General features: G+C 54.1%; 1 protein-coding gene across 2 annotated transcripts in view; it reads left to right on the top strand.

Annotated features, from left to right (window-relative positions):
• Positions 1 to 4,796: 4,796 nt before the first annotated feature.
• ALPK3 (alpha kinase 3) overlaps positions 4,797 to 16,459 on the top strand; it is a gene marked incomplete at its 5' end in the record, with an annotated part of 39,937 nt that continues 28,274 nt past the window's right edge. The window contains 2 exons of one of the 2 annotated variants that reach the window (XM_084268383.1): positions 4,797 to 5,005; positions 14,332 to 14,370. In XM_084268383.1, the coding sequence (XP_084124509.1) occupies positions 4,797 to 5,005; positions 14,332 to 14,370 (248 nt within the window). The remainder of the gene's footprint in view (positions 5,006 to 14,331; positions 14,371 to 16,459) is intronic. The other variant, XM_084268384.1, reaches the window with a different exon arrangement.

Raw genomic sequence — 16,459 nt, 5'->3', positions numbered from 1 at the left:
TGTGAACAGGGAGCAACTGGCTGATGTGCCCAGAGAACCAGAGGCGACTGGGTGAGGATGGAACAGGTCTGTGCTCAAGATGTGGGTGATCTTGCTGACGGGTTCCCTGCCTCAAGGCAGACAAATGACCACCAGACTGGCTTCTCCCCAAGCCAATGGTCCTGGGAAGCAGGTCTCCACAACACCAGGAGTGATGAGGATGAGGACTTGGGCACAAAGGAGGCCATGGACCATCTGGAGAAGAAGCTACAGGAGAGCCCCTTGCTCCTGTGCTGATATTTCTCCCCCCTCGGGGCTGCAGCAGTGGTTGTCACAGTAGCAATGGTGGGACTTGACCACCAAAAACATGATTCAGAGCAACCCCTGCTCCTACAGGGACTGGTCCTGTCCTTTCCTGGATACAGGGAAGGGGATGCTTAGCATAGGCTAGAAGGACCTTCCTTTGGGCTCCTCTCCCCAGCTGCCTCTGTGATTTCTACAGGGTCCAGCTGAGCATTTGAAAAGAGACCCTTGTAGGTGTGAAACCTGGTGCTTTCAAAGCACCAGAACCCGTGGCAGCCCTGCCTGTGGCACAGAGCTGTTGTAAGTGCAGCACGAGCAGCTAAGAAACATGATCACTGAATTAACCCCAGCACCTTCCCAGAGCTAAAGATGACACTTGTGGTGGATGCAGCATCTCTTCCAACAGCCAGAGGTTGCTGTGGGAGATGGGATGCTGTGTTCCCCACAGACTGTTCCTCTGGGCTTCAGAGAGAGCTTCCTCCATCAAATCCAGAGCTGAAAAGTCCCTCGTTGTGCTTGTCCTCTGCCAAGAGCCCTGCCCTGGCCCAGCCCACGTGGGTATGTGGTGAAGATCCAGGGCTGAGAGCTTGTTGATGTCATGTTAGAGAGCAGGAAGAAGCCCGTGATTTCAGAAAGGAAGGAGCCTCTGGGTGTGCATGCAGGCTGGGAAAGGGAAGGATGTTCTGGGTGAGAGGAGGCAGAGAACATCTGCAGCTCTCGCTGTGAGTCAGCAGGAGGTGGGGGAAAGCTCTGCTAACCCGGGGGGGAGCCTCCTGGCTGACTGGCTTTGACAACTAAAGGGTGAGAGAAGGCATCTCCTCACAGAGACAGGAGCAGAGGGCACTGTCACTCTGCACACACAACGATGGGAGAGTGGAGACTGTGAGAGGAAGCTCTGTCTCAGCCAGGCAGTGGGCACAGGAACCATTCAGAGCCGGAGAGGAGAGGAAAAAGTGCATCCCACGTGCAGCTGGGGGAAGGATCAAACCCACAGCAGGCTCTGTCCCACCACAGCTGAGCTCAGCCTGCGCTCACCACCCAGGTTTCCCTCTGAGGCACAGAACCTCATTGTGACTGGGGTGGGAAGGGAGCTCTGGGTGCCTCTGGTTCAGCCTCACACCCCAGCAGGACAGAGATCAGTTGCTCTGCACATTGTCCCATCCATACCTGACCGTCTCCCACGGTGGCTGGAGATCACCCACCTCTCTGGGAACCTGTCTGCACTTTCCTCCTTGTCACTTTGTTTCCTCTCAGCCCATCACTCTGCACTGCTGGAAGAGGCTGGCTCTGGGCTGCACCTTCCCTTGGGGTAGCAGAAGAAAGCAAGGAGGCCTCCATTAGCCCTCTCCTGATTACACCCAGCTTCTCTCATCCTCTCCTCCTATGTCATGTGCCTGAGCTCCCTCAACCACCTCAGTGACTTTCACTGGACTCACTCCAGTATATTAGTGTCTCCCCTGTGAGTTGGACACTGGACACAGTTCCAGGTCTGACATAGAGACCCACCTGTGCCAGACACCCTTCTGAAGATAGTCTGGGCTGTCCCTTCTCTCCGATTAACACCCTCAGAGACAGGGCTTTGTGGTGATGGGATGGTAACATAACATGTCATTCCCATGCTGGGGGTTGAGTTCAGGTTTCCTGGAGTTCAGGTTTCCTGGAGCTGTGGGACCCCAAAATCCTCCTCTCAGAGAAGACCAGGAGAGTGCCACCTTGGGCCCTCCCAGCCTAGCATCACCTCCCACACCAGGCAGCAGCTGGGGCGCAGCAAAGGGTGTGACACACACACAGAGTGAATATTCCTTTGCAGCTCAGAGACTTCCAGAACCAAAGGTAGTATCTGTGTCCTGAGTCAAGCTCAGGATACTTCCCTTCCATGGACTTGTCCTCTGGGATTTCTTAACCTCTACTGGCATGGAACAACCACAGCAGGGTGTAGAAGCAGCTTCATGCCAAAGTGCATGAGAAAGCACCTCTGCTTTACTGATTCTGATCTCCTGCTGCTCTCACTTGATGCCCCTGATCTTGTTCTCCCCATCCCTCACAGCTGTGTATGCTCCAGCTGTGTGTTCCTCCCAGGCTGAAGAGTCCCAGTCCTTGCAGTTACTCTTGGTGCAGCAGCCAGTCTGGACCTCTGGTCATCCTTGCTGCCCTTCTGGGAGTTTTGGGTTCCCTTTTTTCACTCCATTCTACTGGAGATGGATCATTCCTGAGGGGCATTAGCACACGCAGAGCCCATGGCTGCCTATCACAAAACAAGTAGCATCATTTCCCCTGTGGATTCATTAATTTTATGCAATTTCATCTGCAATTTTACTGCCTAGTGAAGGTGAGATCTTCAGTCAGCCCTCTGGGGCCACCTTCTTCCCCCACATTTCTTAGGACCACATTCAAATGTCTTAGGCGGTCCATCTCCTTTGCGTTTGCCAAGACCAAGTATCCTCTCTGGTGTCACAAATCCAGCTATTTACATGCCTGATCCTGTCATCACCTGCCATGCTGGCCTGCAAAAAGCAAGTCAAATCCAGTGCCTGCACCTGAGATGACAGAAAGCTCCTCCCTAAACACTGCTCAGATGCAAGACTGAGATCCGAGCTGAGAACAGCGTTTCTCCGGGGCTTGAGTGGATGAACTACAAGTCTGATAAGGCCACTGTCATGAGTGGATAAAGCCAGATTTGGAATGCTTGGGGCACCACATTGTAACTTCTGCAACCAAAAAGTATGTCTGACACAGTATAGACTGACTCTGACAGGTCACCAGGATCCAAGAAACCATATGAGAGTAAAATTCACATAAGGGTCCTGGCTTTGGACCTGGTGGTGTCTGCATGGCTGAATCCCCCACAGCCACCACCTCCCCCTCCAAACCTCTCCCAGACCCCTGGTCTACAGACATCACCCCCCTCCCATGCGCCCTGGCTTGGGCATCTGCTGGACTTGGCAGTTCTCCTGGTGGACATCAGTTTCTCCACATGCAGATCTCTGACTCAAATTGTAATCACGCCCCTTCCCTTTAGGCCAAGGTTTGATATACCAGTGACAAGAGCAACTTAGGCCAAGGCTAAGCCATATCGCCCTGATCCACACCCTGTGTGTGTCCGTGCACACCCCAGGCACACTCCTGTACCCACGTGCAGGTGACACACACAGTGCATATCCCTGCACATCCCCCTGCCTGTGCACAGGTGACACACACTGTATGTCAGTCCCTACCCAAAGTCACCTTCCAAATCACCATCTGTGCTGGGGAAAGGGACTCAGGGTGATCCCCGCAGCCACCTGCCGTGCTGTTTGCTGCCGCATTCATTATCCCTCCTTCCCCGGGGAGGCTCAGCTCAGAGCCTGCTGTCCTTGCAGGTCTGGGGCTCTCTACCATCACCTCCCCATCCCTGCAGCCGCTGTGCAGTCACGGGCAGGCGGCTGAGCCGCAGCAGATCGGCTCCATCCGTCAATCCCGTGCTGGAGAGCTGCGGTGCCACCAGCGACGTGCCTGGTGCATGACACAGCAGCTTGACAGGCGAGACAAAGGCTGGAACAAGAATAAATCCCCTTTTATTACACATTATGCTTTCAGTTGGCATTAAATCACTGCTGGTAATAGTTTGTGACATACAGCCACCTTTTATAGCCCTTTCCCGCGCTGTCCTTTTCACGGAGATGGAACAAATTACCAGCACAGCTTGGAAGGAAACCCAGGCAGCCGTGGCACCAGAGGCTCCTGATGCTAATGGAGGATGTGGCTGCTGTGAGGGTGCTGAGCGGTGCCTGGAGCCTGGTGCCTGTGAGGTACCGGGGACTGTCTGAGGTGCGAGAAATACCCCGTATCAAGGAGAGGAGATCATAGAATCACAGACTCACAGGGGTTGGAAGGGACCTCCAGAGCCCATTGAGTCCAACCCCGTGCCAGAGCAGGGTCCCTGGGACAGGGCACACAGGTTGGTGTCCAGATGGGGCTGGAATCTCTCCAGAGATGGAGACTCCACACCCCCTGGGCAGCCTGTCCCAGGGCTCCCTCACCCTCACTGGGGAAAGTTCTTCCCCATGTTGGTGTGGAACTCCCTGTGCTCCAACTTGAGCCCATCACCCCTTGTCCTGTCCCCACAGACACTGAAAAGGGGCTGCCCATTCCCCCTGCATTCCACCCTTAAGATATTGAAACATTAATAAGGGGCCCCCTCAGTCTTCTCCTCTCCAGGCTGAACAGCCCCAGCTCACTCAGCCTTTCCTCACAGGGGAGACGCTCCAGGCCCTTCATCACCTCCATAGCCTCCTAAATCTATGGATTTTAAGGGAGAGGGGGAAAAGGTGGAGCTTGTCATGAAAAGAGGAAACCCCAAACCCCGCTTTCTCCCAGAAGGATGGGCTCAGGCGGCCACTGGCGGGAGCAGCAGGAGGACAGCGCGAAGCCAGGCCGCAGCCTGGGCCCCCTGCCCCGGGGAGGCCGGGCCAGGCCGGGCAGCGTCACGCCGCCGCCGCCCCCGACTGACAGCGGCATGTGCGGGGCGGCTATAAATGCCGGCGGTGAGTGACGGGCCGGGCAGCGGCGGGGGCACGGGCAGCCGCAGCCCGGCCGCCGCCATGGGCTCGACCCGCCGGGCCCTCGCCGGCCTCTACGGGCGGGGAACCGGCAGCGTCGAGGGCGCGGAGGAGGCCGAGAACGCGGCCTGGGCCTCCCGTCCCGACCGGCGCAGTTACCTGCTGGGCATCCGGCCCCAGAACAGGTGAGGGCGGCCGGGCCGGGGGTGGGGAGGGAGAGGGGCTGCCGAAGGTGGGTGGCCCCCTGCCTGGCCGGGGGGTGTGAGGACGGCCCTGGGGTGGGGCAGGGGACCTTCCAAAGGCAGATGGAGGGCCGAGGTGTGGGGGGACAAGCTGGAGGTGAAGTGGCAGGAGAGCAGGCTGGCAGCAGCCCAGGCTGTAAGGCAATACCCTGTCCCTGAGCAGAGCGGGGTGGTGGCAGAGCTGGAAGCCCCGTGGCTGCCCAGACCTTTCCCCTCCCTGGGAGATCATCCCCGGGGTGGAAAATAAAAGCCCCATCTTGGGCTTTCCCAGGCAGCTTCACCTGCTCTGGGACAGGTTTCTGCTTCCCAGAGGAGGGCTGGTCTCTGGGTGGGTGTTGTTGGGGTGTGTGTGGGGGGGGTTGCATTGTTTTATAGCCAGGCAGGTGTGCTGAGTTGACTGTGGGCATCTGAAATCCTGATGGACACGGACTTCTGCGTCTCTGGGGTTAAACTGGTGTGTGGGATACAGCGCTGACCTTCCTGCCTTCATTGTGGCTTGTGTTATCGACACCAGGCCCTGAGCAAGGGGCCTGCTGCCTGTGTGCCTTATCTTCTTGCCAAAAAGGTATTTCTGCAATGTAGATAGGGGCTGAGCAGCGATGAGAATGGCATTCCTGGGTCAGGAATGGCCTGAGGCAGGGGGTCTGTGCTGGGAGGAAGGCTTTGTTTGCACAGGAGAAGCTATGATAAACATGCTGCCAACTGAGACTGGCTGAGGTTGGGGAAGATGAGGCAAGGTGCCAGCAAAAGCAAAGGTGTGGGTGATTGTGTTAGTTGTTCAAAAGAAAGCCTGTGGATTGCTTTGAATTCGCTAGGCACGCTCTTCAGTCTGTAAGCTCTTGAAATGAGTGTGCCTTTTCCCTGCTGATGATTTAGAAATAATCCATTTCCAGCGTGTCAAGGGTTGATTGATGCCTCAAAGAATCTGAGATTGAGGGGGAAAAAAACAAATCCAGGACCCAAAGAGATAATAAAAGCGTGCTGCCTGGCAGTCAGATGTTAAAGCTGGGGTAATGCCAGAGTCAAGTTGTCTTAATTCAGTTTCTTTGTGCTTGTCTCCTCCTGCATGTGATCTAACTCCTGTCTGTCTGCACAGCACAGCCTCTCCAACAAATGCCCACACAGCACCTGCAACCAGCCTGTGACCTGGGGCTGTACCACACAAAGGAAATCTCTATGTCAGCCCAGTGCCCCTGTTCTGTGGGTTATAAGTAGCACCTTTGTTTTCCACAAACTCTCCAATCCCTCTTTCAACCCACTTAACATATGTGGTCGTCCAAACCCAGGGTGAAGTAGTTTCATCTTGCCTGTCAGCTTCAGCGACTGCCTCTCCTCTTGTGAGAAGCAAAGTAGCAAAACCGACCTTTCCCTGTGTTTGTCCCATCCTCCAGTTTCTCTAATGAGTAAAGGAGGAGTAATGTGCAAGTCTTGTAGGCGTGCTGAGGGGTGTGTGGGCAACAAGTGCTGAAGACTTGAGCCAGGATGCGTGGCAACTTGTCTGTGATGCAGGGTAAGGGCTTGAATGAAGTGGGGCTTTTTGTCCTGTAATTAAATAATGGATCATAACAATTCTGGAAAGCAACAGAGTGGAATGGTGTAGAGAGAAGGCTTTCAGAAAGCAATTAGGTGCTTAATTAAATCCAGGAACATCTGGAGAGCTTTGCCTGGGAGAGCTTGAAAAGCAGCACGAGCGACGTGCGTAACAGCAGATAAGAGTGAACAGCTCTCCTTAACGCAGAGGGTGTCTCTGTGGTGGGGTTGGAGCTAATTGAGGGCTGGGACACAGGCACAGAATTGTGGTAGGAGGCTGCTGGGGTGGTGAGGAACCAAAATAGGATATTTAGATCTGAAGAAAGTCTGGAGTTTGTTTTTCCAGGCTCCTCTGTTGCTGTCTGTGTGTGTGTTTAAGCAAAACATTTTGCCTGCTCTCTTCACCCCTTCCTAAAGCAGTAGGAAGTGGAGTGATGTGGTGGAGGCACTTAGAGGTGGAAATATCTTGATGAAAAGGATCTGAGGTCAGGAATCCCTGCTTGCTGGGTGTCTCGTGAACCTGCTTCATGACCCATGTAGGTAATAGCCTGGATGGTCTTATGTGGTCTCCTTGACCCTGCCTGTGGCAGGGGGGGGTTGGAGCTCTGTGATCCTTGGGGTCCCTTCCAACCAAGCCCATTCTGTGATCCTATTAGGAGGAAGAGGAAGCTGTGTGAACTGAAGGACACTAAAATTTGGAAAATGGTACACTTGATTTTTGTTAAATCTGTAGAATTTGTCAGAGGTGACATGGCAGGGGCTGGAGGAACATCATCACTTTATTAAACCCAGGACAGCTTCCCTTTTGTGCCCTTGGGAACTGGTCTTTAGGAAGAGTCTTCCCTTGTGAGCAGATAGGTCAGTGATGGGAGATAATTGGCTTTCCTTTGTTGGCCTTTTAACATACCTGATAAGGGACAATGGGAGGAGCAGTTTCTGGTCATGGTGACTTGCCTTCTGTTCTGGCAGCTGCCAGGGTTTTATTGTTTTGGGTAGATATGTGTGTCTCATGTCTCAGAGCACTTTAATGACTTCACAAAGTGAGGGGAGAAGCTTCCAGGGTCTGTTTTAGCTGAGTTCATAGGCCACAACTTCAAGACAACTCCTTAGGTGTCCTTTTTGGCAGAACCATCTGAATCTGGAGACTTTCTTGTGCAGGTTTTATGTAAGAACTTAGGGCAGAGGCTCCCTCTGAGCCCTAGGCAAACTCTTCTATTGGGAGCAACCTTCCCCTCCCATCTCCTGCAGATGTCTGCTCCTCGGCCTCATTACAGCATTGCCTCCTTGCTTAAATATCTCCCTACTGTCACAGCTCCATCACCCACAGATATTTATAGAGCACAGTGACATCGCCTCTGATCTTTTCTTGGACGGCTGTCTCTGGTTGTGGTGGCAGTTTTTGCTCAGGAGAGTGCCTTGCCACCTGGCTTCTCTGGCTAGACACCATTCCCAACCTCCTCCCTTGCTTTGCACGTTGTATCAAATGAAGGTGAAAGATCTGTTACTATAATAAAGGGGGCTGAAAAGGCAGGAGTGCTCAGTTCCTGAAAAGCACATGGAGCTTGCTTAGTTCAGGGGTATTCTGGGCACCTGGGACTTCTTGGGGGGGCTCTCTTGGCAGCAAGCTGTGTAAATCCCTGGTAAGAAACCAGCTGTGGTGTCTGAGGGAATAATTCAGTGTATCCATCTTGTGGGATGGAGGTGTCCCACCTTCTGAAAGGAGGAACATCCAGTATCCACTTGAAAGGCAAAAGTAAAGGCTTTGATGGGGTCTTCACCAGGGTCTCTGGTGGAGAAGTGTCTCTGTCCTGCTGGTGTAACCTTCTGCACAGTTTGAGTGGGGGTCCTTACCTCCACAGCTATGTGCAGTAAGCAATCCCAGCCCCCTTTCTGAAGCCTCCTGGCCATATCTCCTGGAAGGTCAAGGGGACCTGAATATGTAGGCTGATGAGCCAGTAACCTAGGGCCACAGGTCCCAGGTGAGGGGATGGGCTGGGGGTCCCGGGCACGGGGATGGATGGGCCTGGGGCTGGGGGTCCCGGCTGAGGAGGTGGGCAGGCCTGGGGCTGGGGGTCCCAGGTGAGGAGGTGGGCAGGCCTGGGGCTGGGGGTCCCGGGCAGGCCTGGGGCTGGGGGTCCCGGCTGAGGAGGTGGGCAGGCCTGGGGCTGGGGGTCCTGGGCAGGCCTGGGGCTGGGGGTCCTGGGCAGGCCTGGGGGGTGCTGGGCACAGAGGAGGACAGGGCCGGGGGTGCCATGTAAGGAGGTGGGTGGGCCTGGGGCTGGGAGTCCTGAGCGAGGAGGTGGGCAGGCCTGGGGCTGGGGGTCCCGGCTGAGGAGGTGGGCAGGCCTGGGGCTGGGGCTCCCAGGTGAGGAGGTGGGCAGGCCTGGGGCTGGGGGTCCTGGGCAGGCCTGGGGCTGGGGGTCCCAGGTGAGGAGGTGGGCAGGCCTGGGGCTGGGGGTCCTGGGCAGGCCTGGGGCTGGGGGTCCTTGGTGAGGAGGTGGGAAGGCCTGGGGCTGGGGGTCCCGGGCAGGCCTGGGGCTGGGGGTCCTTGGTGAGGAGGTGAGCAGGCCTGGGGCTGGGGGTCCTGGGCAGGCCTGGGGCTTGGGGTCCCGGGTGAGGAGGTGGGCAGGCCTGGGGCTGGGGGTCCTGGGCAGGCATGGGGCTGGGGTCCCGGGTGAGGAGGTGGGCAGGCCTGGGGCTGGGGGTCCTGGGCAGGTCTGGGGGGTGCTGGGCACAGAGGAGGACAGGGCCGGGGGTGCTGTGTGAGGAGGTGGGTGGGCCTGGGGCCAGGTGGGCCTGGGGCTGGGAGTCCTGAGCGAGGAGGCAGGGGAGCAGGCCTGGGGCCGGGGGTCCTGGGTGTGGAGGTGGGCAGGTCTGGGGGGTGCTGGGCACAGAGGAGGACAGGGCCAGGGGTCCCAGGCGTGGGGCCAGGCGGGCCTGGGGTCCCAGGCGTGGGGCCGGGCAGGCCTGGGGCCGGGAGTCCTGAGTGAGGAGGTGGGCAGGCTCAGGGCTGGGGGTCCCAGGTGGGCAGGCCTGGGGCTGGGGGTCCCGGGTGTGGAGGTGGACAAACAGTGCCTGCTGTTAAAATATGGAATATATCAGGTTTGAACTTTGCTCTTCTCTGGAAACCTTGTCAATGGAGGCATTTCAGAGGCCTGGGGTCCCATCTGACTGCATGGGGGAGAGGGCGCAGTCTCCTCTTGTGCCACAGCAGAGGCAGTTTCAAGTAGAGGGAATCAAACCCTACTCTATCCTCACTCAGTTTCAGCAAGGGGAGGAAGATCTTAGCTCATACCAGCTCAGCCTCACACTTCACAGCATTACCTGGTCCATGAAGAGGAAGGTCGAAGAGCTGCTAGGAACAGCTGTATTTCCACCTTGCTGCTTTTCTAACCCACAGCCACAAAACCCTCCTCCCTCACAACCCCGAAGATGTCAACTGCTTTGCTTTCTCCTGTCCTCTTTCATTCCATGATCTCTTTCAGTTCACCACCAGTTTAATTTGGACCATAAAGGCAGCAATAATTCAGAATTAAAATACACAGACTGAGCCATCATCAGAGTGTTACAGGGGCTGATACAGGCATGTGTAACTTAATTTATTGTTTCCCACTATCTCTGTTAATGGAATCTAGCTCTGAATTCTTACATCCAAGCCTGTGTTCATCCCAGCTCGAAGCAAATTACCTGCAGGAAGGAAATGCCATATTTCTCCAGCTCTGCCATCGATTTGTTCCATGACCTTGACAAGGAAAGTCTCAATACATCCTTTTTCCACTCTGTAAAACAACAATGTGTCTCTTGGAGCTCGGTAGCACTCCCAGCTGCTCTATCACAGGCCTGCTGATAATTGCTGCTGTGGTATATGAAGCACAAACAGGCTCATTCTGTGTGTGCATGAAGTGCTTGATAAGGGGTAGGACACATGGCAGGAAAGAAACCTTGAGCATAACTGTGTGTGGACATGAGAACTTCACTGGTGGCTTTTAAATGCAGGAAACAGGCTGCTGCCCCACAGCTGAGAAGACATTTGGAGTGGCTTGTATTGGTCTCAAGTTGTGTTAACCTTGGAGGCAGAGAAGTTCATCTGAAATGTTATACTTGGAAGTCCTCATGTACCAAACATGCCCAGTAATGTCATGGGTCAACGTGCCAGCAAGAGGGAGCATCTGTAGGGGATTGCCAGGGCTATCCCCCTGGCCTCCTCTCAGTGTGGAAGGCCTGCCTGCCTCTTGGGAGGCTCTTCTGAGGAGCTTCTGTGCAATGCTGTTCCCATCACAACATGACTTGGAAGTGTCAGCCTTGCTGTCATCGGTGTGTTTCCTCATTTACTGGTGGCACCAGGCACTCTTCATGCCATGGAAATGCCTTAATGATGGTCACAGCTCAAGCTCATCAAGTCCATGTACTTGTGTGTGTGAGGATGGGGCCATTGTGGAGCTGATTTTGGGGTCTCCTGAGCTTTTGTTGGCTTCCACAGGAGGACATGAGCCTGGAAGGAGAAAGATTTCTTTGTCTTGGGAAGAGGAGATGCAGAAAGAGGAGAACTTAATGCAGCAGCTGCATGGGAGGCCTCAGAAAAGGTGTTGGATTTAAAATCTGTGGTTTTCAAGCAGCTGACCTTTCAGTGCTGGTGGGATGGCCTAGCAACCTTGGCCATCAACTTGAGCAATTCTTTTAGTGATTAAAAAAAATGAGTGATATTGGCAGCTCTGCCTTCTGCCCTTGCAGCAAGACTGAGGTTTGGCAAGTGCATGAGAAATGGGGGAGACTGCCTTCACTTCCAGAGAAAAATGATGGGTTGTTGAAGGGCTGAAGCCTTTCAGAGGGTAATAAAGGTCTGAAGGAGTTTGAAAGCCACTGGTAAAACAGAATTTGAAGGAGAATTGAAAAGGGATATAGCAGAGGGCTGTAATTCTCAGTGTTGTGCAGCAGTGGTTACTAACTGCACCTGTATTTCTGGGGGTGGCTTTTAACAAGCCACATGTCACTTCACAGACATGAGATGCTGGGATCTGACCTCTCTGAGCTTCTCTTCTCCAGCAGAGAGAAACCAGAACTATCAGACCCTCTTTCTATTCCTTGGGGTAAGCATCTGCCTTCATCCAGTACCTGGAATGTCCCTGAGCTTGCTGAGGGAAGCCACATCCAGTGCTGCATTTCATCAGCAGAGCCCTGCGCTGTGTGTGCTAACAAGTCCCTGGGGAGCTGAGGACACAGACAAGCCAGTCCCATAGCACATCAGACCAGGCACACTGGGGCATCTGGGATTCCTGAGCAAGGCATGAGATGTTTCCAAGTGAGTAGAGCTGCTTCAGAGCCTGATATTCAGTCTCTGCTGCAGTTCTGCTGCTGCAGCTCTCAGCAGGTTCTGCTGGGAGTGTAGTGGAAGCAGAGTGAGCTGCCTGCAGGCAGGGCTGAAGGGTTCAGAGCTCCATCTTCATGTCTCTAGGCTTAAATCTCCAGCCTGTCAAGCAAATTTTGCCTGGCTCCTTAGCATATTGAGGTTAAACTTTAGTTAATGTGGGGATCTCTGTGGTGACAGCCTTTTCCTTTTGATTATAACAAGGCTCCCTCAGGAGCCCCTCAGCCCAGTGTGTTCAGTGCTGCATTTTGGGATGTGCTGTGAATAAAGCCCAGGCTGTGTGCTCAGCACTGGGGATTAACAAAGGCACTGACAGTGATTGCTGTTTGATCACAGTGGTGAGCAGAAGGGGGTTGTGGCAGACACCCTTCATCCTGACTCACTCTCTTTCAGTGATTCTTTTCTTTACTTTCAAGCCCAGACACCTTCAGCTTGTCTTAAGCAAGAAAATGTGATTAAAACCACTTCTGCCTACCCTTGTGTTCTCCAGCAAAGTGCTTTAGGATCTCCCCTGCTGCCTCCTGGGTCCTCCCAGGATGTCCCTGGTCAAAGTGACATTTGTCCCTTGCAGCAGTGTGAGATTTTCAGGCTCCTTCACTGTTGAAAAGCAGGGAGTTGTAGTTCATACTTACACCCATGAACCATGTTTCCAGCTAGACAGGGTGGCCTGAGGGCTGCTCAGAGCTTGAGGACATGGTGCATCTGTCACCTGGGGCTGCTGTGCTTGGGAATGTTGTGGGGAGGAGGAAGCTTGACCCTCCCCCAGGTCCAGTTTGAGCTCTCTAGGCTGTAGCATGGGAGGGAGTGATGAGGAGCTGCTCAGTGAGGCAGGTAGCACAAAGGCCATGCCTTGCAGGGCTGGAAGGGCTGTGGGGCTCAAAGGAATGCCCCAGGTGGTGGGGCTCAGCTGGGAAGACAAAGTTCCTCTGCCTGACTTCTCCCATGGGCCAGCACAGCACATGCAAGATGGATCCTCAGCCTGTTGTGATGGGGGGTTGATGTTTCTGGCTGGATAATGCCTGACCTGCTCATCCCCTGGCTGCATGAACAGTGGTTGGCCCTGAGGAGGGACCAGGACTGTGTGGCTGGGGGTGGAGAGGGTGAAGGTGCTGCCAAAAGGGCAAGTGCCACCCATGTTTGTTGGGTTAAAGCTGCTCCTGGCTGCAGCTTGTTGGGTTAAAGCTGCTCCTGGCTGTTTAAAACATCTACTCTGTGTTTGCTGTCTGGATCTGAAGAAGTCCCTGAGCTCTTCAGAGTGCTGGGTTTTTCCCCAATGCAGATGTGCCATTATTTGTGTGCAGTGTCAGGCCTTCAAGCTGAACTCCTCCTTGATAGTCACATGGAGGTTCTGCTTCTGCAGGTGGAAGTGCTCATGGTTGGCAGGAGCAGTTTCCAGAAACCCTCTGTGGGCCTTTTTTAGGCCAAGACTTTGAGCCCTGCTGACTCCTGTGCAGTCAGGACTTGCACAGAGCCTGGCTGTGGTCATTTGGGTGGCACACCTGAAGAGGTACACCTCTCTTGGTTCCTGCTGCCTTCTGCAGCACCCTCATAAAGCACTTGGTTGTTCAGAAGTGGCCTTGAGTGCACAAGGCTGAGGAGATCTGATCTGCCTGCACGTGTCTGCCTTGGATCCCACAGGGGATGTCCGGGCTGTGCAGTGAGCCTGTGGTGTAGGCATCACTAACACAGCTCCAAGCTGTTGACTGGCTGGTGTCCTTGGTTAGCTTTAGGCTTTTGATGGCCATGTGGGCAAGCCCAGGGTCTGAGGAACTGCTCCTGACTGCTGGGGGGGGGGGTGTCAATGCCCAGGGGGTCACTTCCTACAGCCACAAAAAGGCAACGTGGCCTTTTGGCCCTGAAGACACTGGTGGTAAGTAGCTCAGCTGGGTGTCCCTTGTGTAGGGACCTGGGTGATGGGTTTTACTCCTTGAGCTGGTTGCTGCCACAACATGTTTCCTGCAAAGGAAGCAAAACCTGGAGCTGGCAGCTTCTCCAAAGAGCTGTCCTTGGAAGCAGGGAGGGTGAGCAGCCCAGGCCCCCTGTGTCTCCTCCTGGTGTGGAGCTGCCAGCTTTCAGCACAGCGCTGCCCATGCTGCATGGAAGCCTCAGGTGCTGCTTCTTGGAAACCTCCTTCTCCACATCTCCTTACAACTCCTTCTCTGCAGTTAACGACCTGTTTGGTTTCTACAGCCTCTGGTTTGGGCTGACCATGTGGCTTGCTCCTCCTGGCAGTCAGGCAGCTGGGCCACCCCCTAATAGGACCTCTGACCTGTGCAAAACGACTCATTATTAATACATCTCCTTAATGGTTTGTTTCTTTCAGCTCCTCTCCATGCTTCCCTCTCTAATGGGTTTTATGCTATTTTTTGCTTAGCTTATCAAGCAGCAGATTCTCTCCCTCCAGTTTAGGAAGGTAAAAACCTACATTGCATTAAACCTGCTCTGACCAAACACTTGCTGACTCTGACTGCACCTGATTAATCTGTAATGTGTTGGGACTAATGAATTAGTAGAGAGCCCTGAAGTGATCTAACAGCCTTAATCCTGCATGATTGGATCCCTAATACTTGCCTGGACTTCAGTCACAGCAAAGGGAATGTTCCTTGTGATTCCTCTTAAGGTGCCAAAAAAATCTTCCTCCTCCTCCTTAGCCAAAGAATTGGGTGTTCAGCTACTTCATATTAAAGGGAGACTTCCATACAGAGACATTAGACAGGAGATGTACCAGCCCTGAGGCTTCCAAAGAAGGAATCTTCTTCTCCCTCTACTGTCCCATGCATGAAGATCTTACTTCATTTGGACTCAGCCCTGATACACACTTGTAGGGCTGTTCTTTGCTTCTGGCACAGTCAAACACTGGGCAGTTGAATTGGCATTACTGGTTTGCTTGCATAGGAATGCCCATGGAGGGAAAAGCCTCTCCAGAACATCCCTGTAGCTGTGGGATTGCTAACAAACCTGTTCAGGAAAACAAAGATCAAACCTCCTTCTCCTGCAGACCTCTTTTGTATGGAAATCCCTCTTTAATTTAAAAAGGCTACTGAATTCCTGGGCTCCTCTTCCTAGGTTTGCCTTTCTGCAGCAAGGATGCAGGCTCAGGAAGGGCTGGAGGAAGCTGCTGCCTTGGGTCAGGTTTCTGGAATGCTCTGAATTCCTGGGTCAGAAAGCAAGTTGGATTGGCCAAGGCTCCTTGCAGCTGGAGTGAGTCAGCTGAGAGCCCTGCAGTGCTGCAGCCTCCAAACATTCCTCTGAGCATTACAATGGGTTCTTTGAAAGGGTAAATTGACCTTCCAGGGGCTTCCTGCCAAGGGGACTTTGGGTGAGTGTCCCCTGACCCATCTGCTGTGCCTGTGGAGCCCACAGCTCCTGGTGATGCTGCTTTCCTGAGCCGTTCAGTAGCCTTTGCCACCTCTTCACCTGACACTGGGGTTTGTGCTGAAGGGACCAGCCTTACTCCTGGTGCTGCCTGCTGGGACCAGTGGTGTGGTACTGGGATTAAACATGGTCCTGAGTGTCACTATGTGTGTGCACATCACCTTGGTTAAAGACAAATAAACCAAATCCAGTTGCTGTCCTGCTGGGATCTGAAGTGTTCCTTGGTGCTTGGGAAGCTCCTTACGTGGATCTCCAAGGCATTTACTGGTCTAGGGCTGGGGATCTGTATTGGAGGGGCCATCAAAACCCCACCAGTAACTGCCTTGGCACTGGATTGTCTGCCTTGCTCTTTGGAAATGGGAGGTTTTTCTTGTGGGGTTGGAGTATGGAAAGGTTTCTGTGGGTTGGAACAGCTCTTGGCTCCCACAGCCCTTTCCTGGCCTGTAGCTGGGTGGAGAGTTATGTGCCAGGACCAGTCTCCTGGACACCACTTCCACAGAAAAGAGTCTGAGCTGTGGCATCTGACTTCTTTACCTCACCCCACGTGTGTGTTTGGATGTAGATGGTGTTTATAACCCTCACTCAGTAGACAAGTCAAGTTTGCACCAGCCCTGTCCCACCCCCTTACCCAGCACCAAGTGCCTGGGAGCTGGGTGAGGCTCCCACTGCATCCCAGTTGTTTGTTGCTCAGGGATTCATCTCCCTGCATCCTTTTACAACCCTGGAGAGCCAGAGTGAAACCATAGCACTGCAGCCTCCAGGTAAGTCTTCTGGGTGGGCAGAAGAGGCAGCCTTGGTGGCTGGAGCTGTCCTGGCACCTTCAGCCATCTGGGCACTTGGGTCCCTGCTGCAGTTTGGTCCCTGAGCTTGCTGGGTTCCTGCTAAATGTGGGGTGTTTCTGGTTTTCCTGAACAAGTCTGCTCCCTCAGCAGGTAGAGCATGAGGAGGAGCAGCAGCACCAGCACCCTGCCTGCAAGCTGGGGGTTGCTTCTGAGTCTGGGTTCCTCCTCACAGAGCCCTCACCGTGTCCTGTGAGCCCTTCTGCTCCTGGTGGAGCTGTGTCAGGGATGGTTTGGGGGGTTGTTCCACCTCTTGCATGTCTCTAGAAGCTGATCACTTCTTTAAGG

The sequence above is a fragment of the Gallinula chloropus genome, assembly GCF_964237585.1.
Source record: "Gallinula chloropus genome assembly, chromosome: 9".
NCBI classification, from domain to species: domain Eukaryota; kingdom Metazoa; phylum Chordata; class Aves; order Gruiformes; family Rallidae; genus Gallinula; species Gallinula chloropus.
The sequence above is the reverse complement of the archived record's forward strand: the minus strand, read 5'-3'. Positions and strand labels throughout refer to the sequence as shown.